Raw genomic sequence first — 15,849 nt, forward strand, 5'->3', positions numbered from 1 at the left:
TATGTTTTTCACCTGACCTCACATCACAATACAGTGCAAGGCAAAGAAAGCAGCACCAGCACAGGTGAAAGCAGAAAAGAATCTGTAAGACTCCATCAACACCTGTGAAGTATTATCACCAGAACAAATAGCTGTAGGCCACTTGATTACGGGGTTCTCCCCAAAATATCCAGGCTCTCCCTGCAGGACTTTGGCCAGAGGGCAGCCAGCATACAGCTGGAGATCAGACATTGCAGGGTCCCTGGAAGAAGAGCTGCTTTATTATAATTAGCAAAAACTGTCTACAGACCTCTTTGATGATCATCTTCTGACTTTAGCCCGTAAATCACATGAAAGCGAACATCGGCAAAACTCCCTGCTTTGTGAATCGGAACAGGAAAATGAAGACCATAAGTCTAAATCTGTAGAAAAGGGAACAAGCAGAAACTTATCGTTCATGACTTTGTCCCTTAACATTTATATGAAATAAACATGCCTTTTTGTTAATCAGGTCATTTTCAGCATTTTGGGGGGGGGCGGAGGGGGAGGAACAAAAAATATTCCTTCCAACTAAGATCTTAATCTATTTCACAAACAGCCAACAAAAGCTCGCTACGGCACTAGAAACCAACCAAGCCCCCAGACCACAGGAATGTCTGTTTTTTGCTTGAAGCTTACTATATGCAAGAAAAAAAAATGGAACATAGTGAGTTTCTAAGCCACATAATATAGCATCACAAATACTTCTCAAGGGAGGCAAGCTCCAGCTTTGTTAAAGCAGAGAGAAGGTGATGGCTGTTAGCCAAAGATGTGAGGACCTGCTGCTTGGCTCCCTGCTCAAACACACATTCTCTGAATGAAGAGACTACGTGGTCTCCTTGCGCTTCTCCAATCAGCTATTATCAGTGTGCTGACCTCAAAATCTTGTAAAGAGCTGTACAGTAAGCATCCTGCTCACGGCAGGTGGCTTGGGAAGATAATAGGACTAAGACAGCCCTAGAGAATGCACTTTATAAAAGGTACTACAACCTCTGAAAGATGACAAAGATATTCCTCTTCACAGACTCTTGTATCCTCTGCCTCAGTTTGGTAACTCCCTTGACTTTTAATACCTGAAGGAGAGTAACTTCACAGCCTACTGCATCCTGACTCATTTGCTGACAGCTTCCAAAAGCTGTTCTGCCCCTGATTAACTTGACATAAATGTGAACAATTGCACAGTGCAGCATACGGAGCAGCCTGCTGACGGATTTTCATGATCACCATGAAGGATCTAAAGGACTTACTGTGTTGTAAAGAGCAAACGTTTTAGGGCAGCAACCTGACTTCCAAGCTTCCAAATGACAGGTGAATGAGTTGCACTAACAGGTGTTACTTTTGCTGCGTCATTCATGTCACACATTGTAATATACAAAGACCAACAGGCACTCAGCTAGCATCATTTGTTTAATAAAGTCTTTTCTGTTTTTAAAAAAGTTACAAGACAGATGTGTTTCTTATGATAAACAACTAGCGTCTGATCTTTCCTTTTAATAACTTAATCCATGCAGAAAGACTAGACTGCCTAACTTGGTGTTACATAGCAGTTAAACAATATGCCAAAATATACACAGACCTTCATGCTGAGATGGAAACAGATAGCACATGACATCATAGAGCTGCAATCAAAGTACAAGCTTGCTCAAATGATTTTTAGAATTCAAGTGTAAGTTTAAGGAAAAACCCTGATTTGTTTTCGAAATGTAGCTTATGTACCAAGAGTGAATCTACAATCTGCCTACAGCCATCCTTTATTTGGCAGTCATGTGAAAACACATACACAGAAATGTTACAAGTCCTTTTTACTACTGGTACTACACACTAACAACTGAATCTGATAGCATTGCTTTGGTTGTTTCAATACAGAATGATGTAAGTTTCTATTGTCTTAGCTCTGCTTTTTCATTTTCCATTTTTATCCAAAGTCCTCAAAGAGTGGTGCTGAGGTGAATGTCTGTTAGGTCTCTCTTCAAGGATCCAGTGCAGCTTTTGTATGAGAAACTGTGGAAGGCAAACAAACAGAAATACTACTGGAGACTCAGCATAAAAGTACAGGATTCCTTCAACTTACGTAGAGAAAAGTATCTTGACTTACTGTCACAGCACATATTTAATGCTATAACATTTTAGGAATGTTCAGCAATCTGGATTTTCAAGTGCTATTGGAAAGGTCAGTCTGATTAGAGCACTCTAGAATGCAAATTCCTGCTCTCTAAAATGTTCCTATATCAACATAAAACCCAGAAACAGTGGGCAAAAGCTTGTATTCCTGTAGCACAGCAGTAAGGCCAACAGCTGCTGAGAAACAGTACATTTCTGCTTAATTTCTTAAGAAAATTTTCTCCTTTTCTCCTTTCCAATGTGACTACTCATCTCCAATACTGAAACAGGTACACCGAGCATAAAGCCTAAGAGAGCAAAATTCATGTGATTTCAGTTATTGTATTCACATGACAACCCAGTATTATCTGCAATCTAATGAACAAAACCATTTCACAGCACTCTTTAACTGTTCTCCATGAGGCCAGAGGAAAAAAAAAATAATTGTGGATTTGAAAGTTTCTCTGATTCTTTTTCCAGGTCAATCCAAAATAATACAGTGTATTTCCAGAAATCTACTCAACATGCCTTATTCAAATTAATTCAAATTATTATCGTACAGGTAATAATATGGACTTCTATAAAGCAGACATCACGCCTCAGTCTTACCACTCAGGAAGTTTGAGAAGAGGAGAGAGGGGAGGGGAGGGAAGAGGAAAGATCTGAGTGATGTGTGATATTGAAGAGTATAAATCATATGGCTGGACTGCACCCTAGGGATAGGAAAATGAGGGAAAGGCTAGATCTAAACTTTGCAATGCTGTTCCTACTTAAACTGCCAAGTGAGGGCTCCATTGTGCAGATGAGGGAAATAATACTTTCCTGGGTTCTTGGAAGCTCAAAATCAGCAACAACAGCACATTTATTTTAGAAAAATAAAGATAAAAATAATTTTAAAAAGGAAAGCTGCAGCTTCCAGATCTGGCCTATTTCCAATTTTCCACTTTCATTACTGGAGATTATTTATTTATTAGGGTATTACAAATAGTGGGGGTTGTTCCACAGTGACAAGGCTGTTAGGTATAGACAAAAGAAATCATGCATCTCAGCTCTGAAGAATACAAAGTGGGATTCTAAGTTAAGTCACTGCTGTGCTGTAAGACTAACATTTAGAATTGCAGTCTCAGCCTGAAAACAGTCACAGCTAGGCCAGACTCAGGATGCACACTTCCACCAAACACACAGCTGGGAAGGGGTCTTCACCCACATCTCCATTCTGGTAGGCCAACTGCAGATCGAAAAGGAGGTTACCCACCAGTAGCATTACTGGAATTTCACCTTTCAACATTTCTAATGCAGCTCTCAGCAGAATCCAGGTACTGCTTTGGTAAAGCACCCAGGGTTTGAGACTGCCAAATGGGAGGACAAAAAGCCATACCTGAGGCCTGCTTTGGATGAGCTACGGCTCTCTTTCCGAAGACACATCTCCTTCAGCTCCACTGCTTGCACTGGGGTCATCTTTGTTACGGGGGGCATTTCTTTCTCTACTTGACTCAGAAGGTACCTTGGTTCTGGTCTTCTCTTTTCTTTGTTGTTGCTTTTCAAGTTTTGCCAGCTACTCACAAAGCAAGGACAGTGAGGAAACACTTCTGAAATAATCTGATTTCAGAAGACAGTATTTCTAAAAAATTGTAAATGAGTATTTGCAGCAAACTTGTATCTCAATTCATAATATGTATGCATGGATCAGTAAGACAGAAAAGAAAAAACAATAATAAAAAACAAGAAACAAACAACCCAACAAGGCTTGGATTGCCAAATATTTAGAGAAAACAGTGAATTACCATGCAACAACATAATCACCCCCCTAAGTGGATCGACTTTCCTCTGCTTTCCAGAGCTCCTTTACTGCTCACCATATCCTGCCAACATGGGAAAGAATAAAACACAAGGACCAAAAGGGGGAGCTGAATTCCACCAAGCTCCTGTTCTGTTTGGGTGGCAGTTTTGAAGTTGCCAGGTTTCTAATAACAGAATAGCTCAAGTTCAGCCATCCAGTACACAAGAATACTTATATTTTTGCAGAAAAAAGAGATATCCAAACCTTAGCATCACACAGGATATAGAATAACCATTTCAAATCAGCTTGGACAAAACCTTCAGCTAGCACTGCCTTGCTACCTCCCTTATTAATGTTTTCAGTGCTCCTAATAGAGTCAAACTAAGCTGGTATTATTTTTACATCTCTTTCCCATTTTTCAGAGAAGCAGGCTACAGTAAGTTTTGGGGACACTACAAACTGAGAGTCACTTAAATCACTATGGACACTTTGTGTAGTTCATCAGTTTGGTTAATTTCCATCATTTTCTGATTTTCTCAGGTGCTTCCATGACAACTCCCCCAAGATAAAGCGTACTAGTCATAGAATCAAGTAAGTTAGGTATGTGTGCTGATTATGTATTAGACTGGCTTATGGAAGATGCATAAGATGTAAATCGGAGCTGTGAGTCAGTATGAACTTTGAAGACAGAACAAGAAGCCTCAAGAGGATGTACAGCATCCCCTTGTAGCTTATTCCACATACACACCATCCTTACACACCTGTACACATGTACTTCCAAGCAGACACAGAGTATCTTTAATTAGTTTTATCAGTAATTACTGAGTATCCCCCAGCACAAAGCCAAATCAAGTCAAACCTGCTGCCTCAAACCTAGAAACAGCCATTGCAGTGTCTACCCCATATTTTCACTGCAGCACCAGGCTCCTAGCAGTGATCTTCACTAACAGTAGTGCAGAAAATAATGTCTGAGTAGAATGTTGGTCTGTAATTTATCTCTATATTAAATTTCATAGTTTCTGTAAACTACATGATTACTAATTAACATAGAAATCCACTGTTCTTTAAATAGTATCCTTCTCTCTCTTATCAATTGAAAGAAAAACCAAAAAGCCTCACATTATAGGACACAGAAACCACATACATGATATACATTTGTTCATACATATTGCAGAGAGGCAGAAAGGGATCAATATATGAGAGCTTTCCCAATAGCATGCCAGTATCGATAACATGTATTACCAATTCAAACATCCCTATACTGGCCATCTTCCAAGATGATCTTGAGGGCAAATAGCACAATACAACTGCTGAAATATATGCAATTATATATGTACATATTTTCTTATGTGCAAAGTGACCGTATGCTCTGTTGAAATCTCTGTAGTATTCATATTCTAGAGTAAAGAGTATGCAACAGATGGTCTCTAAGGTTACTACAGGGGACCTCAGAAATTACATAGTTCTGTAACTAGTTTGAGAACAGTGCAGTGCAGAAACACAGATGGCAAACAGAACAGCAGATGTTCAGACATAAATCCAGATCCATGCCCTGTAGCATCCCCAAGGCTCTAGGCATGACTACTCAATCTCTCCCACAGAGGGAAACATCTTTAACAGTGGAAGAGAAAAAACAGGAGCTGTAACATTGAATATTTAAGACAACACCCACATGAGCATGAGCTGACCACAGAAAAATGACACAAGTTCATTTATATGAGAGAAGAAGATCATTTGATAAGCTGTATTAATCCTTGTCTTATCATGAATGGATCTAATGCCTTCTGTTAAATTATAACAAAGGTAAAATCTGTAAGTGTAGTTTCATCCATCTGAAACTCAAATAATACTGAAATGAGTAAAGATTCGTACGCATCTCCATGTGCATTCTCCAATCTGTCCAGGCAGCACAATCAGTCTATGAACTAGAGTTCAGACACAAAGATTAAATATACATTTCTTTGTACTCACAAAATACAGACTCATCTTTATTATGCAGGCAATAAAAGAATTACACATCTCTTAATTTTTTTCATTTCCTTGCTTATGGAGAGCTTGTGTAATTTAAGAGGACACTGTAAAAGCACTCTGTCAGAAAAGAGCAGACTGAAAAAAAAAATCAGGGCAACTAACTTTTTGGTATTACAATGAAGAAAACTTCAGGCAGACAATTCTGGTTCAATGAAACCAATGCTTTTCACACAAATACAGAGCATGCTGACATCCATCTCATCTGAAGAACTATCATGAACTGCTTGTGTCTATTGAGTTGCTGAAATGCAGTCAGAGAAGAGCAGTCAAGCCGGTGAAGGGACCAGAAAACAGAACACGTGAGGAGAGACTGAGGGAAATGGTTAGTCTAAAGAAGAGGAGCCTGAACAAAGACTCATCTCTCTCCACAATTACCTGAAAAGAGGCTGCAGTGAGGATGCTGCTGGTCTCTGTTCTGAGGTTAAAAATGACATGATGTGAGGAAACAGCCTCAAGTTGTGTCAGGGGAGGTTTAGAATGAATATCAGGAAGAATTTTTTCAGGGAAAGACTGGTTAAGTATTGGAATGGGCTGTGCAGAGAGGTAGTGGAGTACCCATCCCAGGAGATACTTAAGCAATGTGTGGATATGGCACTTATAGACATGGTTTAGTGATGGATTTCATAGCATTATGTGATGGTTAGGCTTGACAGTCTCTATTGCCTTTCTCAATCTAAATGATTCTGTGATTCTATGTGCAGTGTAGTTATGTCTGCATAAGCAAAAGTTCAAAATTGTAACATAAGATCAGACATTCTCTATCTTGAGCTTTGACATGCAGTTACACTACAGACAAAAAATGTGCACACGATTAGAATCAGCAGTTCTCACCCTCTTATGACAGTCTTAACTGCAGACGTAGCAGGACTAACGTGGAAACCTGCAAATGCTGACTCTTTTATCTAAAAAACACCAACTGAGATCAGTTGTTCTGACTGACCCCCTGCCACTGCCAGCAGTCAGTACCTGTGCTATCCTTCTCTGGGGATCAGTATCTCATCTGACCCACTTTCTGAATTTCTGAAGCATGGAAGAAGGCAGAAATGTCTTGGAATATTTCAAGTGTTTCTGATTATATTCCTTGTGACAATACACAAAAATGCTACAGTCCTTAGACCACAGAAAGTCACTTTTCTTTCCTGCCACTGTACCGTGGATATTTTATATTGCTGAGACACTGCTGATAAATATAAACAAATTTCAAACTATGTCGACATTGCTTTGCTCTGAATGAGTTGCCCAAAACATAGAGTAATAGTTTTGATAGAGTTGAACATTTATATTTGACAGCTCTTGAGCTCAAAGTGGAGCTTTCTTCTCTGCCATCCAGATTTTTACACACTATTTCCTGGGTAAATCAGCAACAGCTCAACTCCTCTGAGAGGGGATGTGAGTGCTGCCACAAGCAGCTGTTAATCCACACACAGAGCTGCTGCTGCTGCTAATTATGTACAGCTTGGACTGATAACACTTTGTGCTAAGCTGTGAGATTTCAGACAGGGAACAGGCGAGTTCCTCTTCTGGGTAAAACATCACAAAAGGATGCAGAATAGAATTTGAAGGTAAAACAAAACCAACTCCAAACCAAGATACCTTAGCAACTATGCAATTATTTTACTTTTCAGAGGCTGCGTGGAAAGCATAAAATTGTCATGCCCAAGGGAAGCTGTATTGCTTCATATCAGGAAGGCTTCCCTGGGATGATGCAATGCTTTCACACATTTGTGTCACATAAAGGCAGATGTACACCTCTGCAGTGAAGGCATAACCTGGACACCCATTTCTTGCAGACAGTCTCTCTGTTTTGCTTACCTGTTTAGGGTCAACAGCAGCAGCTGGGGACTCCAGCTCTATTGTTACAGGCCCATCATTCTGGATGTGTACCTGCATGTAGGCGCCAAACTTGCCATCTGAAAAGGGAAGAAAAGGAAATGGTGATTTACCAAAATCTTTCCCAAATGTGCTACTGGAGGAAAGGAAGAGGAAAGACAGAGGAAATAACAGCCAACTAACAAAGTGCAAAAAAACACTAAAAAAAAAAGTCTACATGCACTTAGCTCTGTGCTCTGATTCAGTGACAATAAATGCACAGCTAAGTACAAAGATGTCCATTTGCTCACAAAACAGAACTAGTCTACTAGATAATCATGCTGTTCACAGTTTAGGATAGGTAGGACAGCTCTCTCAGGTAGGAGCTAAAATTGTAAAGGATGTAGCAGTTAAGTCTAGGGCTCTAGTCCAGCTAGCCACACTGATGGTTTGTAGAAATCTTATGTATGGACAAGGGACTGAAAGAAGCCTTTTTAAACACTTGACATTGACTACCCTAGAACAGGGAACACTGGTTTGCAGGTTGATCCCAATCTGACAGAGTAACTCCTGTGTTCCTGTCTGCAGAATTTGGTAACATAGGGAGATATTCCAGACCCAACCATGTCCTATAAGTCTGCCAGAAGTCTAGTATTTACTTAAAAGTAAAAAAGAAGAAGGCTTGTTTGAGCCTAAAAAGAGAAGATTAAAAAGCTGCTATCAAAATACAAAATGTTTGAAAGCATAGCAGAAACTGAGCATTTTCCAAATCTCAAGAAAGATGTAGATACGTAGAGATATATATCCATTTTTATGGCCCTCTTTTCAGTGAAATGCTTGCCTGTGAAAAACTTTTTTTTTCAGTGAAAAACTTGGACATAAACATCCAAATCAATCAAATCTTAGCAGAGCAAATCTTATTCCCAATGACTTCTCAGGAAAGTTAAAATTCAAAAAGAACTTGGTCTAATGAATTCAGAGCATAAGTTGTATGTTATGAACCAAAAGGGATGCATAGAAGGGATATGAGAAGCGCATTCCTTGTCATCAACAAATGTTGACTGGAGGAATATATCAGGCCATTGGAAGGTTGACACCAGACAAGCATTTGACGCATGCATTTCACTGTGCCTCAATGGAAAGCACTGCATGACAAGGCTGGGTATCAACAACAGTCAAAGTGAAGCTGAGTACCCAAAGCTTTCTCTAGCTAGTTTTCTGCCTCTCTCTCTCAATTTTTCCACTTCAGTCTGTTAATAATTCATTTAAACAAACATACACACACATACACTTCTAGATTCTTGTCTTTTGGACAACTGTACCAAAAATTCAAGTTTAAATCTGCAAATGGCCAGAAATCAAGCAGAAAAGGTGGATAGAGAACAAAAGCAAAGAGAAGCCAGGCGTTTTCTGGTGAAGAGAAAATTGTTGCATAAATGGCATATATTTGAGAAAAGATACTCTAAATGAAATGCTGTTTTCAAGTACTACATTACACCTCCCACTATCATCATTGCCACTTATCAAAATGTAAAAATAAAGTGCCAGATTGAGATGCACTGTTCATCACACACTGGTGATGCCTTTGCGCCTGACTAACCACCTAAGTCTCAGAAGAAATGTTCTGGGTTATTCTAGCACAAAGCCTAGCACAAATTCTAGCAAGCCTGGCATCGCAGTTTATTCTCATAGTCACAGCCTCTCTGAGTTACATCATCATTCCTGTTGAACAATTGCTGACAACACGAGAACATCTAAATGTCAAGGCGTTCTAGAGGAATGCCAGGAAATGGTGTGCCTAGAGAAAGGCGAGGTGGATCACCTAACATCCCCTCCCTTACTGCTGCATAAAGACAGCTGCTTTGCAGCACAGACAAAAACTCACAAAACAAAGTATCGATCACAGAAAAGCACATACACACACAGTCCACTGGTCACAGCAAGGACCTTACCAATCTTTTGCCCTTACCTTTAATAAGCTCTGGTTTGTAGGCTTTTCTTAGCTGCTCTAGGAAGTTGTTATAAAAACTCTCCGCCTGCTCTGTAGGCATTGCCATGTGATAGTCAGGTTTGTTTCCTTTAAGGATGCACTGAAGAGTAAATTGGCTCACACACAACACTTCATACTGTTTATCCATCACACTTTTGGACCAGTGCTTCCCACTTTCATCTTCAAACACTCGCAAGTTTAAGATCTTTCGAACCCTGGGAGAAGAAAAAGATTTCTGAAGTTTCTCAGTTGTCCCATTAAGGATCAACAGGTACAGATAATACCTGCCACTGGAAGAGATAAAAGGATGGCAGACACACATTCATTCTGCCACCACATAACATATTTCTTTTGTCCCTTCCTTCCTAAATCACAGAGATCTCCTCACATTTGGCAGAGCCATAACTAAGAAAGCCATTGGTTGTACTTCATGTTTTTATAGAGCACAAGACCAGGACAGAACAACTGCACATTACAGAGTGTCATAAAGATGGTGCTGTAAGTAAAAAAGCTTACTCTTCACTCTCTGATTTTATATGTCACAACATTACTTAACATGCACAAATTTGGAAATTTTAATCCTCCTACTGCACAGGCAAATCACACTCAGCATGACTGAAATGAAATGAGATCATCTTAAATGATATTTGTTTCCAAACACGATTCACATCTCCTCCTCTGTCTCCTCCTCGCACTCTTCACAGACCGACCCTACAGCCCAGATGATGACAGCACTTCTTCATTAGGATGATGAGGAAGGCAGTCAGCAGTGCAGAACTACAGGTGGCAGCGAAGCAGGGACTGGAACTTGTCCTTAGGGCTGGTTCCTGGAGGTAGAGGCTGGAAATGACTGGCTTGAACTAAGACGACAAGGATCAGGGGACTTTCACGAAAGCAGTCTTGCAATCTCACCTATGGTTCAACTCTGATACCATGAGTGCATGCATATCACTCTCCAGACTTCTGTTTATTCTTTTAGCTTCACACCTTCAGCATCTAGCAACAATTAAGTGCAACGAGTGCAAAGCAATTCAATTGCAGCCATCAGCCAGATCTTTTACGCTGCACCAGAAGTGAGGCATTTTGCTTAAAACAAAGCTGCGACTTCACTATGAACCAGCTTCAAGCTTTCCCATCACTAAGGTACAGTCAGATTATATACATATATATCCCTCCCAATTACTGCATGCCAAGGACAAACAGAAATGAAGTAAGTGGGTGGTTAAAAGCTTTGATAGGCCTGGTACACAGACTTAATTAATTATCACTGCTGTGTTTTAATGACAAAGTTGTCTGTTGTTTCATTTACAAGATTACTGAAGTTTCCTTTAATAGCATGTGAAGAGACTGGTTAAGCTGATTTCTTCTTATTTGTTGTTTTCAGACATCAGCTTCCCATTTTTCCCAGTTTTCCAAACATCCTGGTGCTGTGAGCACAGTTGTTATTGATCACACCCTTGGAATATTCAGAAGCATCTTTCATATGACAAAGTAGTAATGAGAAACAAGAGAGCAAATGTTACACACTGAAGAGACAAACAGTAAGACAAGGCATAGGAGAATGTCTTAATAAAAGTGTCTTCAGCTTTGTCATCAGCATTTTCTACAAGTTTCACATGTGAGATCCATAATAGACCTTTAGTTCGCACCCTCACTTTCTACTTTCTCTTCCTCATCCTGGAGATGTTTCACCCTCATTCACATTCTTGTCTCTTCACTGCTTGAAGAAGCATTTCCTCTTTTTGAATAGGTCTTTATCTCTATTACCTGTTTCTTCTTTGCCTTCATAAGAACTGAGATTAGTCCCTGAATGATAAAAAGCCTGAAGAAATAGAATATCTGCCTGGAGAGCTCTCCCCTGCAGGTGTTGGGTGGTAGAACTGCGATACTTTGTGGCCATAGAAGGGATAGCAGAGTCAGACCTCTGGGCTGCCAAAATTAGTTAATCTTTACAGAAAAGTAACTGATGAGATTGCCCAGTCTTTGGAAAGAACAGAACTTCTCACATGCAAACTAATGTGAGAAGTCTGAGGTTTCTGATGTATCTCAAACATGAAGAGTGAAGGTCTTCAGGGTAAAATCTTATAGAAAAAGGGCAGATATTCAAATAATGGAGATTAGAAATAAAAACAATGTGTTGATTCTTCCTCTCTAAGTCTTTTTGTGATAAAAGCCACATAGACAGGAAATGGAAAACTGCTTTTATGAATAGGGCATAAAAAGCAAACTCTAATTAAATATTAGCACTCCAAGTAAAGTCTGAACAGGAACTAACACAGGCAAACCTGCATATTCCAAAAGAAAGAGTGCCTCATTTCCTTAGCTACAGAATAGGTATCACCAAATCAAAAATGCACAAGTAAAAGAAGAGAAAGTGAAAGGAAATACGTGACTTACATGTGCTCCAGCTCTCTTTGCGTATCTTCTAGAGAAATGCCCAGCAGCACACAGAGGCCTCGTCCTATTGAACTTATCTGTTCACCACCCACTGGGAAAGGGAAAAAAAAAAACAAGTAAGATGAGATCATAGAATCGTAACCAGATCAGGTGCTCCGAGCACCATCCAGCCTGACCTTGAATGTCTCCAAGGATGGGGCATCCACCACCTCCCTGAGCAACCTGTGCCAATGTCTCACCATTCTTACTAGAAAAACTTCGTACTTATATTGAAATAAATCTCCCCTTTTAGTTTGAAACCATTTCTCCCTGTCCTATCACAACAGTCTCTGCTAAAGAGCCTGGCCCCTTCTTTCTTACAGCCCTCCTCTGGATACTGAAAGGCCGCACTCAGGTCTCCCCAGAGCCTTGTCTTCTCCAGGCTGAACAGCTCTCAGTCTGTCCTTGTAGGAGAGGTGTTCCATTTCTTGGATCATTTTTGTGGCCCTCCTCTAGAGAATGCTCCAGCAGGTCTACACCTCTCCTGTACTGAGGACTCCACATCTGGACGCAGTACTCCAGATGAGGTCTCACAACAGAGAGCAGAGGGGTGGGATCACCTCCCTTGCCCTCCTGGCTACGCTTCTTTTGATGCAGCCCAGGATACAGTTGGCTTTCTAGGCTGCAGGGGCACATTGCTGGCTCATGTCCAGCTTGCCATCCACCTGTGCCCCCAGGTCCCTTTCAGCAAGGCTGTGCTCTATGCATACACCCCCCACTTGTACTGATAGCGGGAATTGCCATCACCCAGTTACAAGACCTTGGCACACGAATTTGTTGAACCTCATGAGGTTCACCCATGACCACTGTTGGAGCCTAGGTCCCTCTAGATGGCATCTCATTCCTTGGGCACGTCAACCACACCACACAGCTTGGCATCATCCACAAACTCGCTGAAGGGGCACTCAAACCCACTGCTGATGTCTGATAATATTTCAGAGCACCAGGCCCAGCAGTGCCCCCTGAGAGACACCACTTGTCACTGATCTCCACTCCCCACTCTCTGCATTCGATATGAAGATTTCTGCCTACAATTGGACCAGCAGCGCTAAGCACAGCAGCAGCACAACACTCTCCAACCTTAGGAAAAATGACCCGACTGAACTCAGTGGGCATTCCCCATTTCCGCGCCGCAGCACCCCGCAGCAGCTGCGAGAAAGTCACGTCTATTCGGGCCTCTTAGTCCTCGTTCTAAAATAAGACTTTGAACGACGCACGGCTCCGACCCTCCCGCTGAGCACAGAGCTCCTCAACGGCGGTGAAAACAGAAGGCAAGCGGCCGCGGGCGGCACAGAAAGGCGGCCGGGGCAGCGCTGGTAGCACACGCCAGCAGCGCCGGGGCAACCGAAAGCCACGCGCCAACAAAGGCGAAGCGAGGGGGGCTCTGAGAGGAGCGCGGATGGGGGCCCGGCCGCGGGGCGGGGGGAAGGAGGCGGGGGCGGGCGGAGCAACGCTTCAGCAACGCTCCGCCCGCCCCCGCCTCCTCTCCCCCCGCCCCTCCGGCTCCGGTATCCCTCCCGGTGCCGCGCACTGACCTGTGACACTGGCCTGGGCCACCCGCTGGACGATGGCCTTCATGGCGGCGCGGCGCAGGCCCGGCGCGGGGAGGTGGCGGCGCTAGGCAACGGCGGCCGCCCCCTGCTGGCCCGCGCCGCTCGCAGCGCCCCCTGGCGGATGGGAGGTACCGCCGCAGTGCGGGCGGAGCCTACGGAGAGGCTGCCCCTATGGAAACGGGGCTGCGTACAGACCGAATGCCTACAGAACGGTGCGGAGGGGCTCCTTTCCTCTGAAGGTGGGGCCTTTCAATTTTTTTTTTCGTTATTTTTTCAGCAGCGCCTATAGAAAAAACAACTGGAGGTAGCAGCGCACCCATACCGTTCGCTTCTGCAGGAATGAGGCGTCCAGAGGTACCCATGGAAACCGGCAGCTTCCTTCTGAAGGGAGGCAGCGCCTGCAGGGACTGGGAGAAGCCCCTGAAAAGGAAGCATGTCCACAAGGACTGGGGGAAACCGTATAGAAAGGAAGATTACAGTCACAGCAGGCAGACAGCACCCTAGAAGGGGAGGAAGCATGTAGATCCTATGATCTATGAAGCAACAGCATAGGATTAAGATCCTATGAAGCAACAGCAGCTCTAAGAGGAGCTACGGAAAGATTTAGCAAACTGAGGGAAAGGGGGTATAAGGTCAGGTAGCCATGCATCAGGGGACAAAGCTGTACACCCTGTCTGCTTCTTTTTGAAGGATGACCACAGCTCTTACACCCCAAAGATTAAACTGCATTCCTTTCCGCTTAAAAATTCTTTAACATTTTATTTTGGACCCAACGGGTTGAGAGAGCAGCTCATGCACAGCAGCCCCTATGCTGGGAAACCTTCACAAAATAGCTGCTGAGGCAGCTGGCCAGCCCCCTGGGCAGCACTCCAGCTCACCAGCATCTCACGAGACTCCACAGAACCTAGTTCACATTTAATAATTTGAGTACATGTGCAAAGAACAGCATTGATGTGAACAGGCAGGAAAGCCTGCGAGTCTGGCAAAGGAATTTCGGACAGGGATCTGTTGTTTTGTTTCAACAACGCGACAGAACCTCTCCAACCGACAGCGTGGTGCCAGACGGCAGGACCACGTCCTCAGGCTCTCCTGCACAGCACAACGTTCCGCCTGCTCAGTTCTCAGAAGGGGGAGGGCTACTGCTGGCAGTAAAGTAGGCTGTCATACGCCGGAGCAGCCGCGTGAGAGGAGGCAATTCCTTGTGGTACGTCACTACGGTGGTGACGTGTAACCCCATGGGTTTACTTGTAACCACATCTCTGGAGAGCTCTTCGTTCGCCTTATCATCGCTTTCGTCCTCTAACGAACGGGGAGAGAAAACAAAACGAAACGAAAGAACTTCGCATTAAAACGTGCCATCCTTCCCACCAGCCGTGGCAGCAGCCACAGATACGATCAGACTCCCCGCCTCCTTCTCCGCCCGGTGCGCCGCCCGCCTGGGCCAGGCCCCGCCCCCTGCCGGCTCCTCAGCCCGGCCCTCCCCTCCCGCCCCGGCCCCGCCGCCGCCCCGCGGTGGGATTTGAGGCGCCGTGCTGGGGCCTAGAGGGCCGCACCGGCCCCGTACCGTTCCCGCCGCCGCTCTTGTAGCTGTAGTGCAGCACGCCCCCCAGCACGGTCCAGCCGCCTATCGAGTACAGCAGCGCCGAGCGCGTGTTCCACACCGCCGCCCGCATCGCCCCCAGCAACTCCCGTGCGCGGGGCTGCCGCTACGCGCATGCGCCCCGGCTCGGGGAGTGGCGGAAAGATGGCGGCGGGCCGTGCGCGGAGCCGCGCATGCGCTAAAACTGAGGGGCGGGAGCGGAAGATGGCGGCGCGCGCGGGAACGTCGGCCTTACCGGAGCCAGAAGGTGTCCTCCGGCACGGTGCTGCACGCCGACCTCCAGCCCGTCTGCTCTGCCTCAGAAGTGTTCCGCACTGTATATTCTTCACGTCTCTCTTTGTTTCCACATAAAACTTCAGATCCGCGACTGAAACCGTGTGTTAGAAGCAGCGAGTGGCATTATTTGTTGGTACCTCCTCTGGTGGTGTGTTTTCAAAAACGCACGTACAGCTCAATGGGGGACAGCACTCAGCATTAATGCTTTTCTTATCCAGTTTTATTTTCCATTAATTCAGCCCCTGGTTGCCTAAAG

General features: G+C 43.9%; 2 protein-coding genes across 2 annotated transcripts; both read right to left on the reverse strand.

Moving 5' to 3' along the window:
* Positions 1-1,412: 1,412 nt before the first annotated feature.
* Positions 1,413-13,911, reverse strand: DTD1 (D-aminoacyl-tRNA deacylase 1). The gene is made up of 6 exons (XM_031597763.2): positions 13,700-13,911; positions 12,126-12,216; positions 9,708-9,943; positions 7,742-7,839; positions 3,497-3,673; positions 1,413-2,019 (listed from the first exon to the last, which is right to left on the reverse strand). The coding sequence occupies exons 1-5, from the start codon at positions 13,740-13,742 to the stop codon at positions 3,518-3,520; spliced, it is 624 nt and encodes a 207-aa protein (XP_031453623.1). The 5' UTR covers positions 13,743-13,911; the 3' UTR covers positions 1,413-2,019; positions 3,497-3,517.
* A 611-nt stretch (positions 13,912-14,522) lies between these two features.
* SMIM26 (small integral membrane protein 26) lies at positions 14,523-15,457 on the reverse strand. Its single transcript, XM_090134883.1, has 2 exons — positions 15,282-15,457; positions 14,523-15,016 (listed from the first exon to the last, which is right to left on the reverse strand). Exons 1-2 carry the CDS (start codon positions 15,388-15,390, stop codon positions 14,832-14,834), a joined length of 294 nt encoding a protein of 97 aa, XP_089991009.1. The 5' UTR covers positions 15,391-15,457; the 3' UTR covers positions 14,523-14,831.
* Positions 15,458-15,849: the final 392 nt, after the last annotated feature.

Source organism: Phasianus colchicus, chromosome 2, assembly GCF_987193195.1.
Source record: "Phasianus colchicus chromosome 2, bPhaCol1.hap1.1, whole genome shotgun sequence".
Lineage (NCBI taxonomy): Eukaryota > Metazoa > Chordata > Aves > Galliformes > Phasianidae > Phasianus > Phasianus colchicus.

Bases quoted from the DNA above. Each gene is read 5' to 3' on its own strand.
- DTD1 (XM_031597763.2), bottom strand. From the start codon at position 13,742: ATGAAGGCCATCGTCCAGCGGGTGGCCCAGGCCAGTGTCACAG. The intron at 9,944-12,125 runs GTAAGTCACGTA...TTCTTCTCCCAG, and splicing joins CAAAGAGAGCTGGAGCACAT to GGTTCGAAAGATCTTAAACT. The intron at 3,674-7,741 runs GTAAGCAAAACA...CTTTGTGAGTAG, and splicing joins CTGCTGTTGACCCTAAACAG to CTGGCAAAACTTGAAAAGCA.
- SMIM26 (XM_090134883.1), bottom strand. From the start codon at position 15,390: ATGCGGGCGGCGGTGTGGAACACGCGCTCGGCGCTGCTGTACTCGATA. The intron at 15,017-15,281 runs GTACGGGGCCGG...CCCGTTCGTTAG, and splicing joins CAAGAGCGGCGGCGGGAACG to AGGACGAAAGCGATGATAAG.